Here is a 23,008-nt window from a genome sequence, read left to right as displayed (position 1 = left end):
ATAATCTCAACTGTTTACATCAGTTATTAAGCCTGTAGACAAAGCCTATAAAACATTTCCTGTTCTAATCAAGTGTTGTGTTGTGCTTTTAGCTCCTGCCTCGTCTTCAGATTCTTCCAGTAGTCTCGAACAAGAGAAGTACCTGCAAGCCATCCTCGCCTCCATCCCTATTCACTTCAAAATGAACGGAAACAACACCCTGTCCAACCGCTCCCTCATAGGCCTCTCACCAGGTACGCTGATCCTGATGTTCATATCGTAGTTTTATTTACTGTGTGAATACCACAGTTATATGTGCTGTTTGAAAAAATCTGTCTCTTTTTTTTAATTATTTAGATATCTCTAGATCAGGGGTAGCCAACACGGTGCCCGCGGGCACTCAGTCGCCCGCAGGGGCAACGTGAGTCGCCCGCAGGGGCAACGTGAGTCGCCCGCAGGGGCAACGTGAGTCGCCCGCAGGGGCAACGTGAGTCGCCCGCGGGGCATGTTCTAAAAATAGTTCGCCAAGCAAATTCAAAATGTATAAAATACACAAAACAAAAAAGGAAATGTAATTAAAAGAATCTTCCCTATGCATAAACGAACCCTAAATCATAGCGAACTCTATCTACTTAGTACAACTCTATATTACATTACATTACATTGCATTTAGCTGACGCTTTTATCCAAAGCGACTTACAATAAGTACATTCGACCAGGAAGACACAACCTTGAAGAAAACAGAATCATATAAGTACATCAGGTTTCATAGAGCCAAACATTTCAAGTGCTACTCAACTGGCTTTAGATAAGCCAGTCCTTTATTAGTATAAAAGTGCTTCGTTAATAGTTCTATCGCTCGAAGTGGAGTCGAAAGAGATGAGTTTTCAGTTTGCGCCGGAAGATGTGCAAGCTATCTGCCGTCCTGATGTCAATGGGGAGCTCATTCCACCATCCTGGAGCCAGGACAGCAAACCCACGTGTTTTCGCCGATGGGAACTTGGGTCCCCCTCGCAGCGAGGGTGCAGCGAGTCGTTTGGCTGATGCAGAGCGTAGTGCACGCGCTGGGGTGTACAGTTTAACCATGTCCTGGATGTACGAAGTGCCAGATCCATTCGCAGCATGGTAAGCAAGTACCAGTGTCTTGAAGTGGATTCTAGCAGTTACCGGAAGCCAGTGAAGGGAGCGGAGGAGCGGAGTCTATATCTATCTAACACCCCTCCTCCCCCCACCCCGACAATGAATATCGACCAATCACGTTCTTGCTTGATTTGCGGAACCAGCGTTGCAGTCGGGAAGAAAAGCAATGTGGCACCTCCCCGTTGATTTTCCTTCTGGCAGAATCTACACAACACATCAGCCCCATTGAACAGCCTATCATGCCAGCCTATACAACACATGAGGGGCAGAGTTTTACTCTGTGTGTTGTAACTTGCATATATATTTATTCCACTTGACGCACATACACGCATGGCGTAATCTCCACTGAGGACAGGGGGGGGGCATGTCCCCCGCACTTTTCGAAATCCCGTTTGTATCCCCCCACTTTACGAATATGTTTATTATTTTTTTTTTTAACGCAAGCCGTCATCGCCACGGAGGAGCACACAGCCTCTGTGAGGATGTGAGGCCCCCCTAGAGGATGTGACGCCCACCCCCAAATAAAGCAGGTTAAAATAATTAAATTGCATACATTTTTTTTAGTAAACACTGAAAACGGGTCCCACAGACCCAAACAGCACACAAAGGTTAAAGGTAAGCATATAATAATGTTAAAATGTGATAAATATATACACTGCAAAAAACAAAAAAAGAGGAGTAAAAGTAGCCCCCGACTTGTTTTATTTTTTGAAAGTAGCCCTCATCCTAAAAAAGGTTGGTGACCCCTGCTCTAGATTGTAAACCCATTTATATCTAGGTCATTTACAAAGTTGTACATTCCTGCACAGTTAGAGATGAAGTCTGGCTACATTTATATTAGTATGATTATTATACAATTTACACTATAATATTAGATTCAGGCAGGCCCGGACTGGCCATTGGGAGGACCGGGAGGTTTCCCGATGGCCTGGCCTGCTAAGTGGCCTAGTGGCCTGCTGGCCTGAGGATTTTTTTTTGTTATGTATGTATTGTGAACGCAACGCTGCGCAAATGTGGGTCTGACTCTGCCTCACAGAGGGTGACTGGCTGTCTACATGATGTAGCCTGCCGACATGGCCACTTTCATACAGATCATACACTAAAGCCCTCGATTGGTCTCTCATTCAAGCTCGGGAGGGTGTGTATGTGTGGCGGGCGCGAGCGTGCGAGAGCGTGCGAGAGAGAGAGAAAGCGCGCGCACCGGTTACGTGTTTTGTTGTTGTTAGCATCTGGTGCTAGCTAGCGGCGCTAATGGATATAATGAGCTGACTGTCAACAAGGTGGAGGAGAGTCCTCTCCTGTCAGACTGAGAGACTGATAACTACAGCTCAGGTGAGGTAAAGGACTCTTGAGTGTTTAGATAGTTAACTTAGTCTGAGTTATCTCAGTGGGTCTCAAACGGTTTGGTCACCACATATTTCCATTTGAAGGGGAGTGATTAGTAAAATATGCATGAATAATAATTTTTTAAAAATAACTAGGTGAAAGAAGGTAAGATAAACTTTAAAAACTTGTTGAGAGCTAAAACTAGTCTTTGCTGCTGCCTCAAAGAGGAGCAGGAGGGAGACGGGTGAGGCTGGTTCAGGAGGCCAGACACACTCACAACTATAAATGAACCAAAAACAAATAAATAAACAAGTTTCAATGTTTTTTTCATATTGGATATGGTATGTTATTGGTTATGGCCATGTTCTTATGATTTTATGATTATTTAAATATATACTGTTCTGTTTCATATGGGTGTAGTCAGGCGCTGGTGTAGTCTCTTTATTTCCCCCTCAAAGTGCACCAGATTGATGCATTTAAGTCCAACATTTAAAAAGAAAAAAAATCTTACGGGGGGGGGGGGCATGCCCCCGGACCCCCCTAGGAATTGAGGTCCACCTCCACTTAAAATATGTTCACATGGATAGGTTCCTAAATAGATTTGCAAAAAAAAATGTAAATAGTAACCCATGTCCATATGTTTATTCTGGGGCAGTAGATTTAAAGTTTAGGGCTATCACTATGGGCAGCAACGCTGTAAATATTGACAAATAAATCCAGGAAAATGGCACAAAAGAAAACTGGTAGTGACCTGGCTGGGTGTATAATTCCCGGCCTGACTCTGGATTCAGGTAGTGGCTGCATAGATCCAAGCAATTCCAAAAACTCCAATGTTGTCAAAAAGATAGCTGTAATAATTTAAGGAATTCAAAAAAAAAATCTATCCAAAGAATATTGTGATTGAATCCTCATTTGTGAGCCTTTGAAAAAACAAGATTGGTGAAAGATATGCTCCTGTATGAAAAGGGCGGTCCCGCAGCAATTTAACTGCGCCATCAATTTCATTTTGCCACAATAATGACAAATCTGTTTTGGCACTAACACTATTTTAGTAAATGACTTCATTAAACAACAACATATATGTAGGGCCATTTGGAATATCTCATAAGAGTTTTCAAAAGTAAAATAAAAACTAGATTTAAGATGTGAAACAAATGTTGATATGTAAAACACATTCATGTGTTGTATTGTTATGACTTTTGAGTGTTTAGATCTCACGTCAGTTGGACCTAAAACAGGAAAGCCCAGGTTAAAGCAAAAACATTAATGGCGCTCTTCCCACGGCCCTGATAAGCTTTCCCATTGAGCGGGATTGACACCTAAATCAAATGCAGCTCTCTATGTTAACATTGACTGCATTTTGGGCGTGAGAGAGGGCATGAGACCTTGCTGCCCTGAGCTCAGACTCTCAGGCTGCACATATTCAACAGGACTGGATGACCTAATGCTGCGTTCATTTGGGAAGTTACCATAGTCATTCAGTCTCCAATGCTCGCTTTGATTCAATAACAAGGCACACATAAGTGGTTACTTCCATTAGCTCACATCAGAAATAATATTTGTTGCTAACTTGGTAAAGTGGATATGCCTTGTTCACATTATGTGGGACAGAGATATATTGAACTCCCATCACAAAATGCAGTCATTAGATTTATCAAAAACAAGTAATGCATTTGCAACACAGCATTGGATTGGTGGAGTCTGCAGGGAGTCAGTCAGCAGTGCCTGTGAGCCTGAACGCTGGGATCAAAGCTCCGTCATCTGGCTGCCTGCGCTCAGACATAACCTGAATTTGCGATGCAATGGCCTCGGCTCTGGCGTGGGAAAAAACGTAGGTTGTTTGCGAGGAACAAGAGGCCACGGAGAGTTCATGTCTTCTGATAAAGACAAAAACTGCAGAGTTGCACTCTTTATTTTTGTTCACTCCAGCTCTGTTTTCTGCCAAAAGGCGATCCCACTCTTCCCTTTTGTGTTTTCGCTGCTCCAAAGCTATTTTTCACCTTCTTATCTTTGTGTGTGTGTATTTTTGACCGAGAGAATAAGAGACTGTGTGGGAGAAATACTGTATCAGATATTTGGTAACATTTGGAAGGAAATGTGTACAATAAAAGGTTATGTAGGAATCACAGGGCAACCCGGAGTCACTGACCAGCACATCCATCTCCTCTGACTTTACCTCCTCCTGCCTGTATCCTGAACACACAAGACAACACACACTACAGTACACAGTACACTACAGTGTGCTGCACTGAAGCTGGTCCGGGATGCTCACTTAAATGCAAACGCATGCTTTTCACTCATTTAATCATCATGTAACTTGTGTTTAAGGCACTCAGATCAGGGGTTTTAATAGGAAATTGTATTCATCTCAATTCTGCAGTGTCACTGAGTTCAAACTGAGTCCAAAGGCATAATGATTATTTGGTATCAGATTTGTTTTCGCCTGTAACGCGAGGCAAGTTTATTTATATAGCACATTTCAACACAAGGCAATTCAAAGTGTTTTACAAAAATGAAATACATTAAGAGCATTAAGAAACGTATTATGAAATGACATTTAAAAACACAAATTTAAAAGCAAAGACACGTGAATTTAAGTTACAGTGCAGTGTGAGATACACACATCTGAAATGTTTAGGTCTGACTCTCAATCATTGCTAACCTTTTAGCAGCAATAGTTTTCAATCACCTCCCTTTCTTTCTACTTTCTTGTTTAACTTGTCCTTTAGTTATTTCAAGTGTTTCATGCTAAACGAACCCCCCTTTGGAAAATTCTAATCTGACCCCATGGTACCTTTTTAGTGTTCGCCGAAACTATTCCCCTGTAGTTGATAGGAGTAAACATTTGTCATTTTGTTTTGATACCATCCTGAACCCCTCCCCTAATCTGAAACTTTTTGTACCGATAGACAGGTTATGTATAAATGTAAGTTTGTTTATATATATTTACTTTCCTATTTTGTGTGGCATTGTCTTGTCTTCAGGCAGTGACAGGAGGTCATCCCGGATGCCAAAGATGGCTCCTGTCCATTTAGACCTCCCATTCTCAAACAGCTTCACCAGAGGAGGTGAGTGTCTCCAACACGTCCTCCTCTGTCCTCCTTCTATCAGATCAGTAATAAAACATCAGAATGTAGCATCTTTAAGAACAAAGTGTTTTAACATCATATATCTCATATATTTTTTGCCGGTTTTCACTTGTTATAAGAAACAATGAAGTCTCTAAAGTACAGTTTAAACTGTGTTAAATATTGAAAACATTTGAAATATTCTAGGATTTATTTCTGATAATAGGAACTGAGCAACATTAACCTTTCATCCTCCTTAGTTAATGACACCACCATGACTATTAACTGGAATTTAAACTCTTTGGAGGAAGTGTTAGTCAGATGAATGTCAAAGGGGAATGGGTTGTTTAAACCGACTCAACACTAAAAAAGTATGACACAGCGCTTGTTATTATTTAAAATATGTTTCATCCCCACAGCTGCAACACTGTACAGTTTCTGGATTTAAAAGACAGGATTCTTTTATTTATTCTTTGGCTATGAGCTAGATTTCCCAAGAAAGTTGCGCAAATGAAGACGTGATTATCTGAGATGAAGTAAGAAAATATGTGATATTTTGAAGATCTTTATTCCAAAACATTTACTTTATGCAGTGATGACACTCCTACAATCATTCAATATTGTTCTAATCATATTAATAATGCATCTATTAACAAATTCAATAGAAGATGCAGATTATTAATACAAAGTCATCCTCTGCGATAATGTCTTCCCCTGAGGAGAGAACAAATGACATGCGAACTGAGTGTCCGATACACCTGTTGTAGATTCAGACGTCACAGTTTTCGTATGACGTCTGTTCGTGATACAGAGGAACAACACGCTCTGTTTTATCTCTCTCAATCATAACTATGGACAATCATATTCATGCATGAAATCACAATCATTCTCTTGATCATCAAACATTAAACTCACGTGGACCGGTCCAGTCTTTGACCTTCAACTGAAACTCTTCATTTGCATGTTTCTGTGGTCTGAGACGGTTAACATTAACAGTGGTGATGTCCGTATGATGTTGACATGATTTATTTTTTCCATGCGCCTCTCCCTGCCTTCATCCTCCATCTCTACCTCCTGTACAAACAACCACCCAGTGCTTGAGTACAGAGATAAACTATTCACACAGTCAAACCAAAAACCTGCCAGTAAGGAGAGAATGCAGCAGCAAGGTATAGTCAAACTGTCTCCTCCCCAGCAGTCCTCTTAAATCGCCCCTTTCTTTCTAATGCATCCAAACCTCATGCTTATTCCTCGCTCTAACCTCCTCACTAACCAGGTCACTTCACAACCCCTCACAAAGACCTTGCGAGACATTGTACTAATCATGGCGGACTTTGTGGGCACTCCTCTGGGAGCTGTGGTTTTGCGCAAACCAGAGTGCCGGCTTTAATTTGGCCTATCCATTGTTAATGTGTTGGCTCAGCCAACTGTGGTCAGTTATGAGCCGGGTCCAGGATGAGGAGGAAAGGAAACTGTTTTTCATGGCAGACAAGCCATGAATCACATGAAATGAGACCCCTCTGATCACGTAGATTTATAAAGACAGACTTAAGTATTCTGTAAATGGGATTCAAAGCAAAAAGGATATAGTTTATATTACAAAATGATATGAATGCTCTGATATTTTGTGTTTTTTAATGCCTTTTATCCGGCCTAAAAGCTAACAACAGTTATCGATCTGTTAAAAAGTGTTACCAACATTAGACTTAAAGGTGGGGTAGGTAAGTTTGAGAAACCGGCTTGATACACTTTTTGTTATATTCCATGGAATGCTCTTAACATCCCGATAGCATAGCGATGTCTTAAGTGCTTTGACAAAAAATCCATTAAAAAATGTCATCTGTGGAAGCCGTAGTACTGTAAAAAGCACGACCAATCATTATAGCCGGCCCGGCTAAAATAACTGGATGGCCTACCTGCCTGTCAGCCTTCCATCTGTGCACAAACTGATCTCGTGCCCTCATTGGTCATGTGCGCGTTCGTGTGTGTTGGAGGAGGGGCTCTGTGAGGAAGTGGCAGATTTTTTCCGGTTGTGTATTTTCAAATTCTAACGCACTCAAGCTGGTTTCTCCAAAATGACCTACCCCACCTTTAAGGATAAATTGGAGTTTTTACCCCCAATGATTGTAAGATTTTTGTCTGTGGGTTAAAGGCCACATTATAACTGCCCTGATTGCAGAAGTGCAACAGAAAAGGGCTGAAAGTGATTACTGTGAAAAATCATGTCCTTCCCGACAGTTATTCATGATGTCTGGAAGATATTGCATGCTGGTTTTCAGGGAAATGTGCCTCTAGACTTGTCCTGCTAAAAAATTCCAACAACTTCTGCTTCTAATATCTCAACACCACGATTCACAGAGGCTTTGTTAGTGGACTGAAAGAATGAAGGTCTACATACACTTGTACTGCTGTGCATGTAAAACGTAGTCCGCATGTCATGTGTTCATCATTCAGTGTCAGTTTGTTTGACAGCTTGTGACAGCTGTGTGTGTGACTGTTTGTGTGTGTGTGTTTGCAGGCGTGTGGGCCAGCCTGCGCTCCAGCAGCAGACTCGGCCATCACCCGCTGACCGCAGACGTTGGCGCCAGACTGGCAGGGAAGGATCTGGCGCCCCCTGCAGGGAGCAGCAGTCTGCAGGCGCAGCTCCTGAAGCAGCAAGCGGCCCTCTACGTCTTCGGAGAAAAGTCCCATTTACGGGTGAGGATGAAAGAAAAGCTGCTCTCAGGAGGCGAGGCGAAAACAACCACTAACCTTGCAGTTATAGTTATGGGTTGCACTGGAATGCATTATATCAATGTGTCTGTATGATTCTGACCCACGCATTTCAGGCCATGTCACCAAAAACTGAACGTTATAATCTTTATAAAAGAAGGATTATTGTAAATGTGTTCCTCGTTCACTTGTCTAAATGAGTTGGGGAAAGAACACCTTTCAGTAAGGTCTGATAATTAAACCAACACTTCAACATATCATCACATTTTGAGAAACATTGTATTCATTCAGGAATGTGTTTTGCACTACAGTATTTTTGTGGTAACTCTGTGTTTTCTCAGTTTAGTTTTCTTTAATTAGAACTGTTGATGTTTGTTTTTTCATAGAAAGCAGTGTTGATGCTGACTGGATTACCTTAGTTTCACATGTTGTATTTCTCTCTGTGTTCGCACAGGGCCTCAGAGTGGACTCCTCTCTGAACTGTGAGCTGGTGCCGGTGGACTTTGCCGACACGCGGCAGGTGAAAGCCTCTTTTAAAAAGCTTCTGCGAGCCTGCGCTCCCAGCGCCACCTCGTCCGACTCAGAGGACTCCTTCCTCAAAACCTTGGAGGACTCTGAATGGATCTTGCAGGTGAACAAACACACACACATAACACAGTGGTTGTGTTCTATAATGATTCACACTTACAATAATACAGTGACCCCGAGACAGACTCAAAAGACTTTGTGAAAACGACCCAGCAGTGCTCTTTCTGCTCCTCCTGTATATCAGATTCACACAATGAATACAAGCCATTTTCCCAAGGGAAGCAGATTCACTACAGTTGTTATCACGCTGGATATCTCATTGACCCCCAGCAGCCTTTGACGCACATTGACCATATCATATTAAAACCCACTCAGCAAGCAGCACTGAAGAAGCAATTTACCAGTCGACCAAACATGGTCACATATGCACAGCGAGGATTAATTGAGTGTGTGTGTGTGTATACGTGTTCACATGCACATATGTTGATCTCCCACAGCTTCACAAGATCCTGCAGCTGGCTCTGATTCTGGTGGAGCTTCTGGACAGCGGCTCATCTGTTCTGCTCAGCCTGGAGGACGGCTGGGACATCACTACACAAGTGAGGAAAATCACAAAAATAACATTTGGGAATCAAAAACAATTAAAACAATATCTAGTCAAGAGGAACAATAGACGTATGTTCAGTTTGTATATAAAATACCTGAGGGATAAGAAGAAAGAGTTAATATTTTAAAATACTCAAGGCACTTAGTGCAGGAAGGGAAATGTTGCATGATAAAAAAAAGTTGGTGGTGTAAATGCTGATGAGAGGAATCATTCACTCACAATGAAATGCCTCCACAGCACATACATGCATGAATCAGAAGAAGGGGGTTGTTGAGTGTACAGTATGTAACCACAACTTCCCTGTCCAGATGGGGGTCCTTATTACATTTCACTCCCCTCTTTATAATCATAGCAGTTTATAAAAAAACACCACAGGGAACACATGGATCAAAAGAAACACGTTAAATCATTAAAAAACACACAACTGGCATCCTGATCTGGAAGCACTCATTAAATGCCACAATATATATATATATATATATATATTTATATAATATGCATGTAATTATATCCCATCATCTTGTATATGTTTGCAAGAAGATAGTTGGTAGAACCCACACTGATTCACATATTCTCACACATTAGGCTTAAAACTTTAAAATGTTGCAGCATTTTATCGAATGCATAACTTGCATGTGTAAGCTGTAATTTGTTAAAGATGTATTTTAGATAGTAAATAGCTGACTGTTCATAAAACACTTATTACATTATGAGTACTTTTTTAACGAGGTTTCATTACTAAAAGTCATAAAACTATCCAGGTGCAGCAGTACAACCGTTCAACAAGAGAGTATCGCAGATAAAGAGTTATTATAAACAGCTGGGTGTAAGTCAACTGTTGAGACCGTTGCCTCGTCGTCCTTCATTATCATTATCCATAAATGTAATATACTGAGCTCGAAAAAAAGAAGTTTTACATTAGATTTGTATGGATTCTCCAGAGAGTTAGACTGCACTCTAACGGGCAATGTTTCAATACATCCTTTCTTTTGTTCTCCTGCTCATCTTCAGCTCTTTTACTGATGATCCAATCATGCAGAGAAAGATAATGAACAGGTCTTGATGCATCACTGATATGAGCTTATTTAGAAAGTTGAGTTTTGGTTTAAAGCACATAAACAAAAAAGTCTGTTTTAGTCCTGATCAATTGTCGGTATCAATTTGCTGCTGCGTTCAGCATTTCATAACATATTTGTGTTCTGAGCTCATATTTTCCATGTTGACCTGTTGAAGTCCACATGTTTGTGTTGCAAGCGCGTGTCCTTCACAATGTGTTTACGGGTTTAGAAAGCCCTGGGCTGCTGTTTAAAAGCACACTTTGTGGACCCCTAATGCCAGGCACGTGTTCCGCCCGGAGCATCTCTCTCCACGGGCCACCGGCTCCATCACGCCAGGTCCGATCAGCCGCACAGCCAAATGGGCTCCACATGTTCTGTGTCTCCTGCCTCCTGCGTACACCGTGCAGAGACACCCAGCAGACAGGAAGCAGAACTGTCTTTACTTTCTGTTTTTCCGTCTGTCTCTCTCATATCCTCTCTCCTCTTTCGTGCCTTGTTTCTTTCTTAAATCCACTGTAGTCTCACAAATATTCTGAGGGGTTTATTTCATTATATAGCTGGGGTTTGCGGGGGGCTTTCTTTACCACTCAGTCCTGGATGTCCTTTGAAAGCTCACGGGGAAGCCATTAACTGTTCTCCCCGCTCATTCCTCACGTCAGGGCTCATTAGATGTGTTGCAGGAGACGCGGGCAGGATAGCAGGCCAAGCATTCTGCATGTGCAGACAAGTGGTGCTCAACTGATGTTCTGTGGAGCGAGCTCCAGTCTGCTGCGCTGTTATATAATGTAATTGATAGCAGATGATCAGTTTGAAGTGTTGTTGTCAGAAGATGTCATCAGCCAGATTAGTTTGTTAAATGGAAGATGGACTGTACTTATATAGCGCTTTATCCAGTCTTTATGACCCCTCAAAGCACTTTACATACTACATGTCATTCATACAGAGCAGTACCACTTGCTCGAGGACCTAACATTCACACACCGTTGGCCATGCAACTCAGAGAGCAACTCAGGGTTTAGTATCTTGCCCAAGGATACATCGACATGTTGGCTGCACGGGCTGGGATCGAACCCACAACCTTCTGGTTGAAAGACGACCGCACTCCCTCGCAGCCACAGTCGCCCCCTGTCGTTTGTTCTCTCTATTCAATGTTGATTTGTCACCATTTTTTTACAGAAGGCTATAAAGGACCAAACACAACACAGTCGACTCTAGGGGAAACATATTTGACCCGTATCTTCTGACTCTCACCTTTCTCTCTTCCTCTCTGCAGGTGGTCTCTTTGGTGCAGCTGCTGAGCGACCCTTTCTACCGGACACTGGAGGGTTTCCAGGTGCTGCTGGAGAAAGAGTGGCTGTCTTTCGGCCACAAGTTCAGCCAGCGGAGCAACCTGAGTCCCAGCAGCCAGGGCGGGGGCTTCACACCCGTCTTCCTGCAGTTCCTGGACTGTGTGCACCAGGTGAGGTTCACAGTCATTTCAACAGGTTCTCTCAAGCATCTCCTGAACCCTGTTTGAGACCTCTCTCCACTTTTACCCCCTCATGACTTAACACCATTCATACCGTCTCCATGAGCTCATCACATTCCTGAAAAGCGTACAGGCCAGAGGTCGTGGAAGGCGAGAAATTCAGCTGTCATTATCTATACATTTGGTTTAGTTTTGCACTTTGCATTCCCAACACTGGAAGTGTAATTTCAACACTGCGTTGCACCAGGGGGGGCCGTCCAGGGGGGGTGCTGCAGCCCAGATGGGGGCTGCAGCCCAGATGGTCTGTGAACCCAGTGTTCAGCGCAGAGCTGTCTGCACTCGCGTGTTTCAGCATCCCCTCACATTTCAGTGCGTGTTTAGGGGTGCAGTTTTGGGGATTGAGAGTCTCTAGGAAGGTTTGGATAGGTTTCAGGATTTCAGGGGTGGGGGTTAAGAATGAAGCTCATGCAGCTGAGAGGGCTGTGTCCGCTCTGAAATGCTAACTGGTGTTTTTTTTGTGTGTCTCCTGGGGTCCCACTCCCATACACTTACATCAACACATAGTTTCTGCATTTGTCTTTTGAAACCGTAGGCCTGGCAGTTAGGGCAGTTTGGCGGGGGGCCGGGGGTCTAGAGAGCTGTAAACAAGGAGGAGAGGGGATTCGGACGAGGGCTGAAAATAGAAGTGCCTCATCTCCAAAACAGCTGTTGTTTTTGCCAGCAGACCCAGGTGGCTTCAAATATTCAGCATCTCTCTCTCATTGGCCGCCTCGCAGCGCTGCATGGGAACAATGGAGCTGCAGTCCCTCTGTCTGGACTGTGTCTGGCGGTGATGATATCACTGACCTTTGCCCCCCCCGAGGACAGGAGACCTTCTTTCCTGTTTCTAATTGGTCACTTGTGCAACGCAGGGATGTGAAGCTGCGAAATGAGGACATCATACAGCTGTCACACACTGACCTTCCCTCTCTGTCTCCTATGTCTAATCTCTGTTCTTATTTTCATGTCTTTGCAGATTTTGGAGCAACATCCTCTGGAGTTTGAGTTTAATCAGTATTATCTGAAGTTCCTGGCCTATCATCACATCTCTAACCGCTTCAAGAACTTCCTGTTGGACTCAGACTATGAGCGGCTGGAACATGGTCAGTGTCCTTTACGATTAAAACCAGGGGAATGTGTTTTTTATTTTATTATCTTCTTATGGTCTAAGGACATTTTGCATAACAATTGCAAATGTTACTGTCGTATAACCTGGTACATTCTAATAATGATGATTCCCTTCAAATTAATACAATGAAATGTCCTTGTTATAAACAAAATAAATATCTACAATAGATCCCCAAACTAAATACTAAACATTCATTCCTTTCATTGTGGATGCACAATATCCAGAATAGTGGGTTGAATACAATTGTCAAAAACCAACTTTTGCTAAAATATTATATGAAAATACTCACCAAGGCAGTTGCAATGACTCTTATCTACACTCAATATCCCTATCATGTTATTAATAAACACTTAATAACCTCTTAAATCATTTCCGGTTCTTTGCCTCCCTCCCCAAACACCAACCACAAAAATACTGTAATTAATTGGTCCCAGAAAATTAAACCAAATGCACGAATATTCAAATGAAAACAGATCCATATATTTGATCGTGATAATAATATTATCCATAAATATATAGCCCATAATAATTGTGTTGTAAAAAATTAAGATATTTTGACAGCCTTATACTCGCCAAATATCCTCGATAATATTTAATATAACTAGTTTATGAGGTGAGATGTTGGGGTTAAATGTGTGCTTGAAGATGACATGTGTGTAAATCTCTCATGATGATCGTAGCCCGCCAAAATGTCCCCTCATATCCTGTAATATAACACATCTGTTGAATTACCACTTTTATGACCTGAGTGTTGCATCAGCCAAAACTATCTGAGATGAAATGGCCCCTGTGCTCAGCAGCTTCTCCTCTGTGTTTCAGGCACGTTGTTCGACGATAAAGGCGACAAACAGGCCCGGAGAGGCGTCTGTATCTGGGAGTGCGTCAACAGGATGCACCGGAGGAGTCCCATCTTCTTCAACTACCTGTACAGCCCGTCAGAGAGCGACGTGAGTCTTCTGCCCCCCCCCCCCCTCTGTCCTTTAATAGAGCTCCCTCTGTGTCTCACAATGACAGTTAATACCTATGTAGTGGTACATTGATATTTGACTTGTGCACTTATTCCATCTACTTGATTTAAGACAGAGGAGCATTCTTAAAGGTCTCCTATTATACTATTTTTAGGTCTCAGATATATAAAAACATGTCTATGAAGTGATTTGCTCCAAATACCAAACAGATCACCCATTGCCATGCTTCATTCCCCTCTATTTCAGCCCTGTTAGAGAAACGCTAAATCCGGGTCCGTAGCTTTAAAAAAATATATATATATATAAAACATTTCCGATATTACGTAATATCGGCAAATATGGATCGGCTCCGTTGTACCCCCGTTTTTAGAGATGTGGGTAAGGAGAAAAAGAGAGAGTTGTATTTTTGGAAACTTTGTGAGACACACCGGGGACATATATTTATGTATAAAAGTCATCAAAAAGTGCATTTTGCATGATAGGAGACCTTTAAGATAAGTGTTTCAAAAGAATCATTTATATTTCATGGTTAATAAAGAATCTAAATCAGTGTTTTTTTTTTTTCAAACACATTACCCAAGTTGAATGAAAGCAATGTCTCAGGAGATCAAGTTTATTCTCTGGTGTCACATTTAGTTAATTCTGGTGATTTGGGAATGCCTGTGTTCTTCCTGACAGAATGTCCTCTTCATTATGTCAGCCCAACATACTTTAGATTCTCATTCATCCTTTTCTGATCCGTAGGTGATCCTGAAGCCCTCGATAGGCATCCCCAGCCTGAACAAATGGGACTTCTTCACGGACGAGACCCTCTCCACCGGGCCGTGTTACGACTGGAGGATGATGGCTGGGAGCTCGGACTGCTCCGAGGAGGTGCACACGCTCTCCAACAGCAAGAGGAGGATCGTGTGGCCGTGCTACAGCAGCGTGACGCGCGCCCAGCCCGACGCCATCACCAAACTCCTCGCTGTAAGAATCGCTACCAAACTTTGGTCTTAAGTTTTATCTTTTTCGTTCTTGTATTCAACATTTGTCGTCTCTCTCGGCCGTTGTTGGTGCTGCAGGATGTTGGGAGGCTGGAGGGAGAGCTGAACCAGTCCTCTGAGAAATGGCAGACAACTCTGGAGAGAGTGCGCATCAGTATTCAGGAAGACCTCGCGCAGGAAGGAAATGTACGTATTAGTTTTATTTACATGAGCAATGTACGCTAGAGGAGGTAGGACCAGAAACGTTCTGTGTTTTGTTTCTAACATGTTCAATAAATGGACTAATAATAAGCTCAACTAGTCATATACTTCACATCTTAGATGAATGAACTGTTCTTCTCCCACTCATGCTGTGTTATCTGGTATGTTTGCAGCTCCGTAAACAGTCCATGGTTTCCATCTCCGGCCTCATTCCCACGTCCAGCATGCAGGCGTTCCAGCGGCGCTCCATGCTGCACCTGCCAGACAGCGGACTGGGCGAAGACCGCAGCACCGCCGCAGCCAATGGGATCAACCGCCGCGCCGCTACACTTTACAACCAGTTCACCCCCAAGAGCGAGGAGAACAGGTGGGTCGTGAACTTCCTGAGTCCTGGAACAAATAAGAAGCCAACATTTGATTCCCTTAAAACTGCTGTCCGGATTTAGATGATGAGTCAGCGCTGTGCTATGTGTGTGTGTCATGTTTGTGAGGATTGTCTGTACTCTGTTAAACTCGTGGTGTGTAATTTAACAATTACCGAGAGGTTAAAGTACAGGCTCTTGGCTCAAATATCTGGACATTTTCCCGTGTTGGCTAACAAAGGATAAAATCTCTCTCTCTGTAAATAATGTTAGCGCTCTTAAAGTATCAAATAGTGTTTGATGGGCCAAAAGCTTTCACAGATGAAGTGAAACACCTGAACCAGTGTCATAATATCCATAAATGACCCCTCAAAATGATTCTTAATACCTGTAAAATACTAAATCATGTTAACTTCTCAGTCATACAGCTACTGTATATGAAGGATGCTGATAACTTCGACATTTTTGTGTTGAAGCTTTATACAGGTTGTTAATAAAACATTTCACAGCTAAAATGAGAGAAGATGTGACTTAAGGATTTTATCATTAGTAATAACTACCCACCGCTGGCCTCTTTACACAACAGGAACGTAATGTACAGTGCAGGAGAGGTTCGGGGAAATGTGGAGAACACGATCGTCAGGCGTTGTCGTTGTCAGGGGTCGTATTGTTTTTTAACAGCAAAATTCAACCTCTCCTAATCAAAGACTTCCAGACTCTCTTAGCCTTCATCATCATATCTACACTTTTTGCACTAAATGAACTATAAAATAAGGTTAACAGCTGTTCAATAATCAATTAAATGGTACGTTTTGATTATGATAACTAAACTCAACTTATCTATATCATTTGTTTCCATGTTTAATGGTGTCATAGAAACAGACAGCCTTTAAATCGTTTAAAAATATATACTTTTAGTGTCTCAGCAACTACTTCAGTTCTCCTTGCACACTAATGACAACAAACATATATGCAAGAGGATCATTTCATTTCAAATATTATATATATTTGGTATACGTAACATCAGTGATTGTGTAGATTATGTTAAAGATCAAGCTTTTCTCAAGGAATATCTTTAAATTCAAGCATATCCCTAACCTTCTAATCACAATAATTCAAATCAACCATATTTCAAGCCCTGGAGATGTAACATCCTGTGCTTTGCGTCCCATGTGCTCTTCAGGTCTTACGAGGGGATCCTGTACAAACGTGGAGCGCTGCTGAAAGGCTGGAAACCTCGCTGGTTTGTATTGGACATTACGAAGCACCAGGTGAGCCGATCTGCAACAAATTCATGTTTCAGAAACTATAAAGCCTCACCTGAGTGTCGGCTGCAGGCTAACACTCCCCTCTCCACAGATGAGGTACTACGACACCGGGGAGGACACGAACTGCAGAGGCCACATCGACCTGGCCGAGGTGGAGTCTGTGATCATCGCTGCTCCCACTATAGGAGCTCCCAAACACATCAGTGAAAAGGCTTTCTTTGACGTGAGTTCATGTTAACACAGATATTCACTGAGTTAGTTTCCTATATCGTTAAGCGCTGTTTTGATCATGTATTCTGTGTTTTACAAGTATTTTGAAAACATGTTTGCTACATATTATACATGGGGTGACCTATATCTGTGGCTTTAAGTTACTGTATGCAGTGAACACCATCTTATGGACATTCTATTGGCCGGCAAGTGATCAACAACTGACTTTTTGCTAATTGGCTAAAAACAAGGCTTACAGAGTCTGTTCCAGGACACCTTTTTTGCTGTTCTAAAAAGTGACAAACATGGAAAAGCTTAGTGTCCTTTTAAACCTGAGCCTCAGCAGATTACTTCCATACATGTTCGGATCCACAAAACCACCCACAACACGGGTCCTTCAAAGTTTGTAAATGTCGGGTTTAGAAATTGAAGTTTTTTAGGTCATTGAAAGTGCCTAAATGTATCTCGTATGGCATACTACAGTATCACTTTTTTACTACATCATTTTTCAACTATGACATTGTTATGACTTACATCCTTATGGCATACTTTACTATAACTTTATGTGACTTGTTTTTATAGACTACTATTCTATCTATACTTTTTATGACATGACTATGTTTTGCCATATATTTGTATGCCCTTTAAAAAGCTATACTAAGGCATACACTCTACTATAGTTGAACTTTTTATGACTTTTTTAGGACACACCATAATATGACATTTTGATAACATTCAGTCCTTAGATTTGATGTTTAAAATGTTCCGGTGCATCCTGACTAAAGTAAGGCACATTATGAGATGCAAAGAATTTCTGTTTTAGTTATCTTTGCCGCCATCTTGCTTGAAAAGTAGCCTTTTTAGCAGAAGAGTAACCGTCGCTTCACAAACTGTGGAAGAGAGGTAAAACATAATGCGAGTGACATTAGAGATGAACCTCTGTTTTATTTTGTTACACATTCAAGTCTGTCCCTTCTGTTCTGCATCTAACCCTTGTTGTCTGATACCTGTTCAGCTGAAGACCAGCAAGCGCGTCTACAACTTCTGCGCCTCTGACGCTCCGAGCGCTCAGCTGTGGATGGACAAGATCCAGAACTGCATCTCTGACGCCTGAGCAGCGACGACGTTCACATCAGGAACACAAGAGGTGGCGGAGAGCAGAGCCGTGACAACCGCTCCACTCAGCTCTTAGATGTTTTTAATTCGGGACCACGGTGAACTAAGTGCCTGGTAGTGGAGGATGAAAACTGCCTGTCACTTCTCAGCTGGTCGTCAAATACACTCGTCTGCTCCCTCCTCCGCGTCGCCAACAGGGACGAAGTGAAGATAAGCTCGTGTTTTAGGGGTCTGCACTACAAAGGACATGATATCCTACTTAAGCTGTAAATAGATCAAAGCAATATCACTGGCCATTCAAACTGTGGGTTCAATTTTAGACTTTAAAAAATGTAGAGAATAGCCTATAAAGTGATTTCTATCGGATATTTTACTACCATGAAAAGGTTATTGCTGCTTAAAGAGACGTATGAACCGCCAAAAACTCAGAAATCTTAAATGCACAACATGAAAAAGCAATTTGTTTGCACTTAGCTCTTAAGTATGCACTCCTTATCAAATATAGATTTTCTAACGGATGCAGACAGCGAGGCTAAAGGCATTACTTTACAATGTAAATACGTTTCCTCAAGACAGATAAGATAAAAAGAATTTGCACAGTGAGTTCAAAAAGAGTTACCTGACATTTTTCTATTTAAATACGTGACGTTTTCTCTATTTTGTTGAATGTTTTATTGACTTTTGCATAACACGTGTCTCATGTCATGTAAATTATTATTTTGTATTAAAAGTGTAACTGTGTTCGTGTTGTGGTTCCATGTTGTTCTGTAAATACGTGTGACATTTCATTTTATATACTGTATGATGTTCTGAACATAAGTATACTTTTCTAACCTTAATTCTAATGTGACCAACAAGTCTTTTTTAATGTGTCGTTACAAATACCTGAGTGGCCTGTTCCCTTTTTGTGATGAATCATTGTTCTGAAAATCTTTTTTTTGTTGTCGTACAAATTGTCCAGGCAGGCTGTGTGTCTTTTAAGGGCTTTTAAATAAGTAATTAAATACATCATTAAGGTCATTGTGGTTTTCAGAGATCCTTGTCTTGTTCGTTCTGTTTGTGCAACCAATTCTAAAGTTTTAGTCAAAAATAAAAATAAATCACACATGAAAATACTCAAAGATGTTAAAGGATTTTTTTGTTACTGTATCTTTGTACCAGGTTTTGTGGTGATACTAATTTTTTGGAAATAAACAAAACATACTTGAAAAATAATACCTGGTGTTTGTGTTCTTGTTTAGATGAGCGAATATCAAAGGCTTTGTTTATGTTCAAAAGTACAAATCAGTTTGGAGTACAAGTCCTGCATTTAAGGTTCATTGAAGTGGCAGTACAGAAGATTAGTAAATTATTTAAAATAAAGGAATTATGATTAAGTACTTAATAAAAGTGATGATCATTTAAATATGATGTCATATAATTACTGATGCACTAAATTAACCATAGGCCTACTGCTCTTGTTACTTTGTGTGTTTTGGCCAATTCACAATAAATCAACTGAACCAGTTTCTTACACCACACCTTACACTTTTCTTTTTAGAAATATTCTATTTATGTTTTTCCTTCCAGGCATTTATTGATCTCCGGTAATCAACAAAGGAAAATCTAAAAGAAGACTCTCGGAAGTTGCTAGAGTTATTTAATTAATCGCAGTAAAATAAAAGTCTACTTTCAAAACTATAGGTTACTCACGTAACCCCAGTTCTCAGAGTAACATGAAGTGAGATGTCTCACTATGGGATGCGCCTCATCGCGGAGCAAACAGAAGCATCAATCTCATTACGCCAATCCTGATTGGCTGGAGATCTTGACGTCAGCGTCAGGGAAATCAACCCCTATAAGTAGCTTGCGCCACAACGCATGCGCCATTCAAAATAAGCACCTCTTCTCGCTTCACCATAGCAAGGAGGGCCGTCTGGTGAGACATCTCACTTCATGTTACTCTGAGAACTGGGGTTACGTAAGTAACCTATAGTTCTCATTCATAACACTCCGTTCGATGTCTCACTATGGGAAATTGTAGCTCCCGTATTGCCAGACGAGCTTATCTCGAAAATCACCAAACCAACCAGAACTTAACAGGTAGAGCTCTGACTCAACCAGGTGCCCAGCACTGCTTGAGTCACACTGGGAGCAGAACGTCCAGCCTGTTAGGAGGCAGACAAAAGTGAGCGGCGAGGACCAGCTCGCCGCTGCACCAATGTCTTTGATGGGAGACATCCTGGACAGAGTCCAGAATGCAGCCAGACTCTGAGTCGAAAGAGCTCGCGGACCCGAGGGTGCCTGCGAACTCTGACTCGTATGAGCCCCAAAGCAATTGCTTCCACAGACCAGTGGGAGAGCCGTTGCTTAGTAACAGGCTTGCCCTTATAAGGGTTAGCCCAGGACACAAGGGATTGGTCATTATGACAAAGCACCCTTGATCTGTCCCTGTACGTGCGTGAAGCACGGGCTGGACACGGCAAATCCGGCCGCTGTTCCCCGGAGGAATACAGTGGCGGGGAGGATGCCTTAATGTCAAATGTGGTACCCGAACCGACCGCCTTAAGATATAGGCAGGGTCAGGCTTCAACCACACTCTGTTTGCCCTGGGGCGAACTGAGTGCATGAAGACTGTACAGATAGTGCATGAGTGCCACTGGCTCGCTTGGCAGCTGCCAGGGTCAGCGTCATGTCACACTGTATTTAGATTGTACCACTCACGGGCCAGGCCCATAGAGCCAAGCGCTCTGGGTGTGGGTGAAAGATCGCCCCCCCCCCCGCTTGGGACAGTATGTCCCTGCGTAGTGGGAGCTGCCATGGCTGCCCGCACAGCAGCTGATATATCTCCGCTAGCCAGTACATAGCTGGCCAGTGCGGAGCTATCAGGATAAGGTGTGTGGCGTTGCTCTCTCACTCTGGCCAGAGTTGGGGGTATCAGAGCCAGGGGTGGGAACGCGTACAGAAGGCCCGGGGGACAATTGTGCGCGAGTGCATCCACGCCTAACGGTGCATTTAGATCGCGCATCGAAAAGAACAGCTGACACTGAGCGTTGTCTTTCGATGCGAACAGATCCACCGCGGCTCTGCCGTAACGCACCCACAGCTGGCTCACAATCCTTGGATGTAGAGTCCAGTCTGCATAAAGTGGTATACCTCTGGACGGTAGATCTGCCCCGAGGTTCCTCACTCCCGGTACGTGCGTCGCTCTCAGAGAGAGGAGACGCCCTACCGCTCCATAGGATAAGTTTGCGCGCCAGTGTGTGTAACTGGAGGAGAACGCAAACCCCCTTGGCGGTTAATATATGATATTGTGGTCGTATTGTCTGTCCTCACGAGGACGTGATGTCCCCTGAGGAAAGGCAGAAAGCGTTTTAGGGTGAGAAACACCGCTAAAGCTCCAGGTAATTTATGTGTGCCCGCTGGAGGTCTCTGCTCCAGAGACCCCTCACCGGGCGACCTTCATAAATACCTCCCCAACCTGTCAGACATGCGTCCGTGGTGACCACTTTCCGTGAAAGGACAGCACCCATAGGCACACCTCGTACTAGAAAAGTCGGGTGCAGCCAGTGGCGCAGTGCCATTACGCATTTCACAGTAACCATCACTCTCCGCGCGCCACGGCGCGCAGGGTTTAGTTTTATGTGTTAAGCTTTAGTTTTATGTGTTAAGCGTGTAAGCGTCCCAGTCGTACGACCAGGATGGCTGACGCCATGAGCCCCAGCAATCGCAGGCATGATCTGAAGAGAACATGTTTGCGCAGCTGGAAAAGAGCGAGACAAGCTCTGAAAGCTTTCACTCTATCCGCTGACAAGCGAGCTGAAAAGGGCACCGAGTTCAGGTGTAAACCCAGGAAGAGTATAGTCTGCGCGGGGCACAACATGCTCTTCTCTGTGTTTATTATGAAACCCAGGTTGAGCAGGTGCTTTACGAGGACATTCGTCTGCGTAACAGCCTCCTGCTCCGACTGTGCGAGAAGCAGCCAGTCGTCCAGGTAGGTCGCCAGGCGAATACCCTGTTGTCTTAACGGGGCTATCGCGGCTTCCGTACATCGTACAAACACCCTTGGACTGAGAGACAGACCGAAGGGGAGTTACTCTGTATTCATAACAGATCCCCTGAAATGCGAATCTCAGATATTTCCTGTGTGGGTAATATACTGGGATGTGAAAATACGCATCTTTCAGGTCGACTGATGTGAACCAGTCGTCTTGTCGCACGAGCCGCAGCAGAGATGTGTGAGTGAGCATTCTGAACTTATATCTTCTTAGATATTTGTTCAGAGCCCTCAAATCAAGTATTGGCCGAATTCCGTTCCCTCCCCGTTTGGGAACGAGGAAGTACTTGGAATAGAAGCCGCCCTGACTCTGCTCGGCGGGTACAATAGATATAGCCCTCTTTTCTAGGAGAGAGAGAATCTCTTTCTCCAGAATATGGGCTGACTCTCCTCGGGCCTGCGAATGCAGAATGCCCGAGAAGCGAGGGGGGGGTGACAGCGAATTGGAGTCTGTAGCCCCGTGTTACTGTCTTGAAAACCCAAGCAGATGATGTGAGCATCTTCCACTGCATGCTCCTTAGAGCCAGTGGAGATGTCACATCTCTTCCCCTCTGAGTCTCTATTTGTTGTGTTATGGGGCCCTCTAGTGTCTGAACACAGTGGTGCCCCCTTTCGACAATCCCCACCGACACTGCGCATGCGCATGACGGTGGTGCCTTCACAACCCCAGCCGGCACTGCGCATGCGCGTGGCGGTGGTGCTTTTAAAAACCCCAGCCGGCACTGCGCATGCGCGTGACGGTGGTGCCTTCACAGACCCGCCTGTAATCCAGCCTTTTGAGAGATGCCGTAGCTGCTCTCAGAAGGG

At 43.1% G+C, this 23,008-nt stretch overlaps 1 protein-coding gene across 4 annotated transcripts in view; it reads left to right on the top strand.

The window, feature by feature from the left end:
- sbf2 (SET binding factor 2) overlaps positions 1–19,380 on the top strand; it is a 91,355-nt gene extending 71,975 nt beyond the window's left edge. Inside the window, exons 28-42 of one of the 4 annotated variants that reach the window (XM_034196928.1) lie at positions 93–233; positions 5,430–5,513; positions 6,608–6,682; positions 8,032–8,210; positions 8,680–8,856; positions 9,251–9,352; positions 11,692–11,877; positions 12,902–13,028; positions 13,874–14,001; positions 14,767–14,991; positions 15,087–15,194; positions 15,383–15,576; positions 16,755–16,842; positions 16,931–17,062; positions 18,065–19,380. In XM_034196928.1, coding sequence (XP_034052819.1) covers positions 93–233; positions 5,430–5,513; positions 6,608–6,682; positions 8,032–8,210; positions 8,680–8,856; positions 9,251–9,352; positions 11,692–11,877; positions 12,902–13,028; positions 13,874–14,001; positions 14,767–14,991; positions 15,087–15,194; positions 15,383–15,576; positions 16,755–16,842; positions 16,931–17,062; positions 18,065–18,163 — 2,045 coding nt within the window. In that variant the 3' untranslated portion in view covers positions 18,164–19,380. The remainder of the gene's footprint in view (positions 1–92; positions 234–5,429; positions 5,514–6,607; positions 6,683–8,031; positions 8,211–8,679; positions 8,857–9,250; positions 9,353–11,691; positions 11,878–12,901; positions 13,029–13,873; positions 14,002–14,766; positions 14,992–15,086; positions 15,195–15,382; positions 15,577–16,754; positions 16,843–16,930; positions 17,063–18,064) is intronic. The other 3 variants (XM_034196926.1, XM_034196929.1, XM_034196930.1) reach the window with 3 other exon arrangements.
- The last annotated feature ends 3,628 nt before the right edge of the window (positions 19,381–23,008 follow it).

Source organism: Gymnodraco acuticeps, unplaced genomic scaffold (genome assembly GCF_902827175.1).
Source record: "Gymnodraco acuticeps unplaced genomic scaffold, fGymAcu1.1, whole genome shotgun sequence".
NCBI lineage: Eukaryota > Metazoa > Chordata > Actinopteri > Perciformes > Bathydraconidae > Gymnodraco > Gymnodraco acuticeps.
This window is presented reverse-complemented; position numbering and strand designations above follow the sequence as displayed.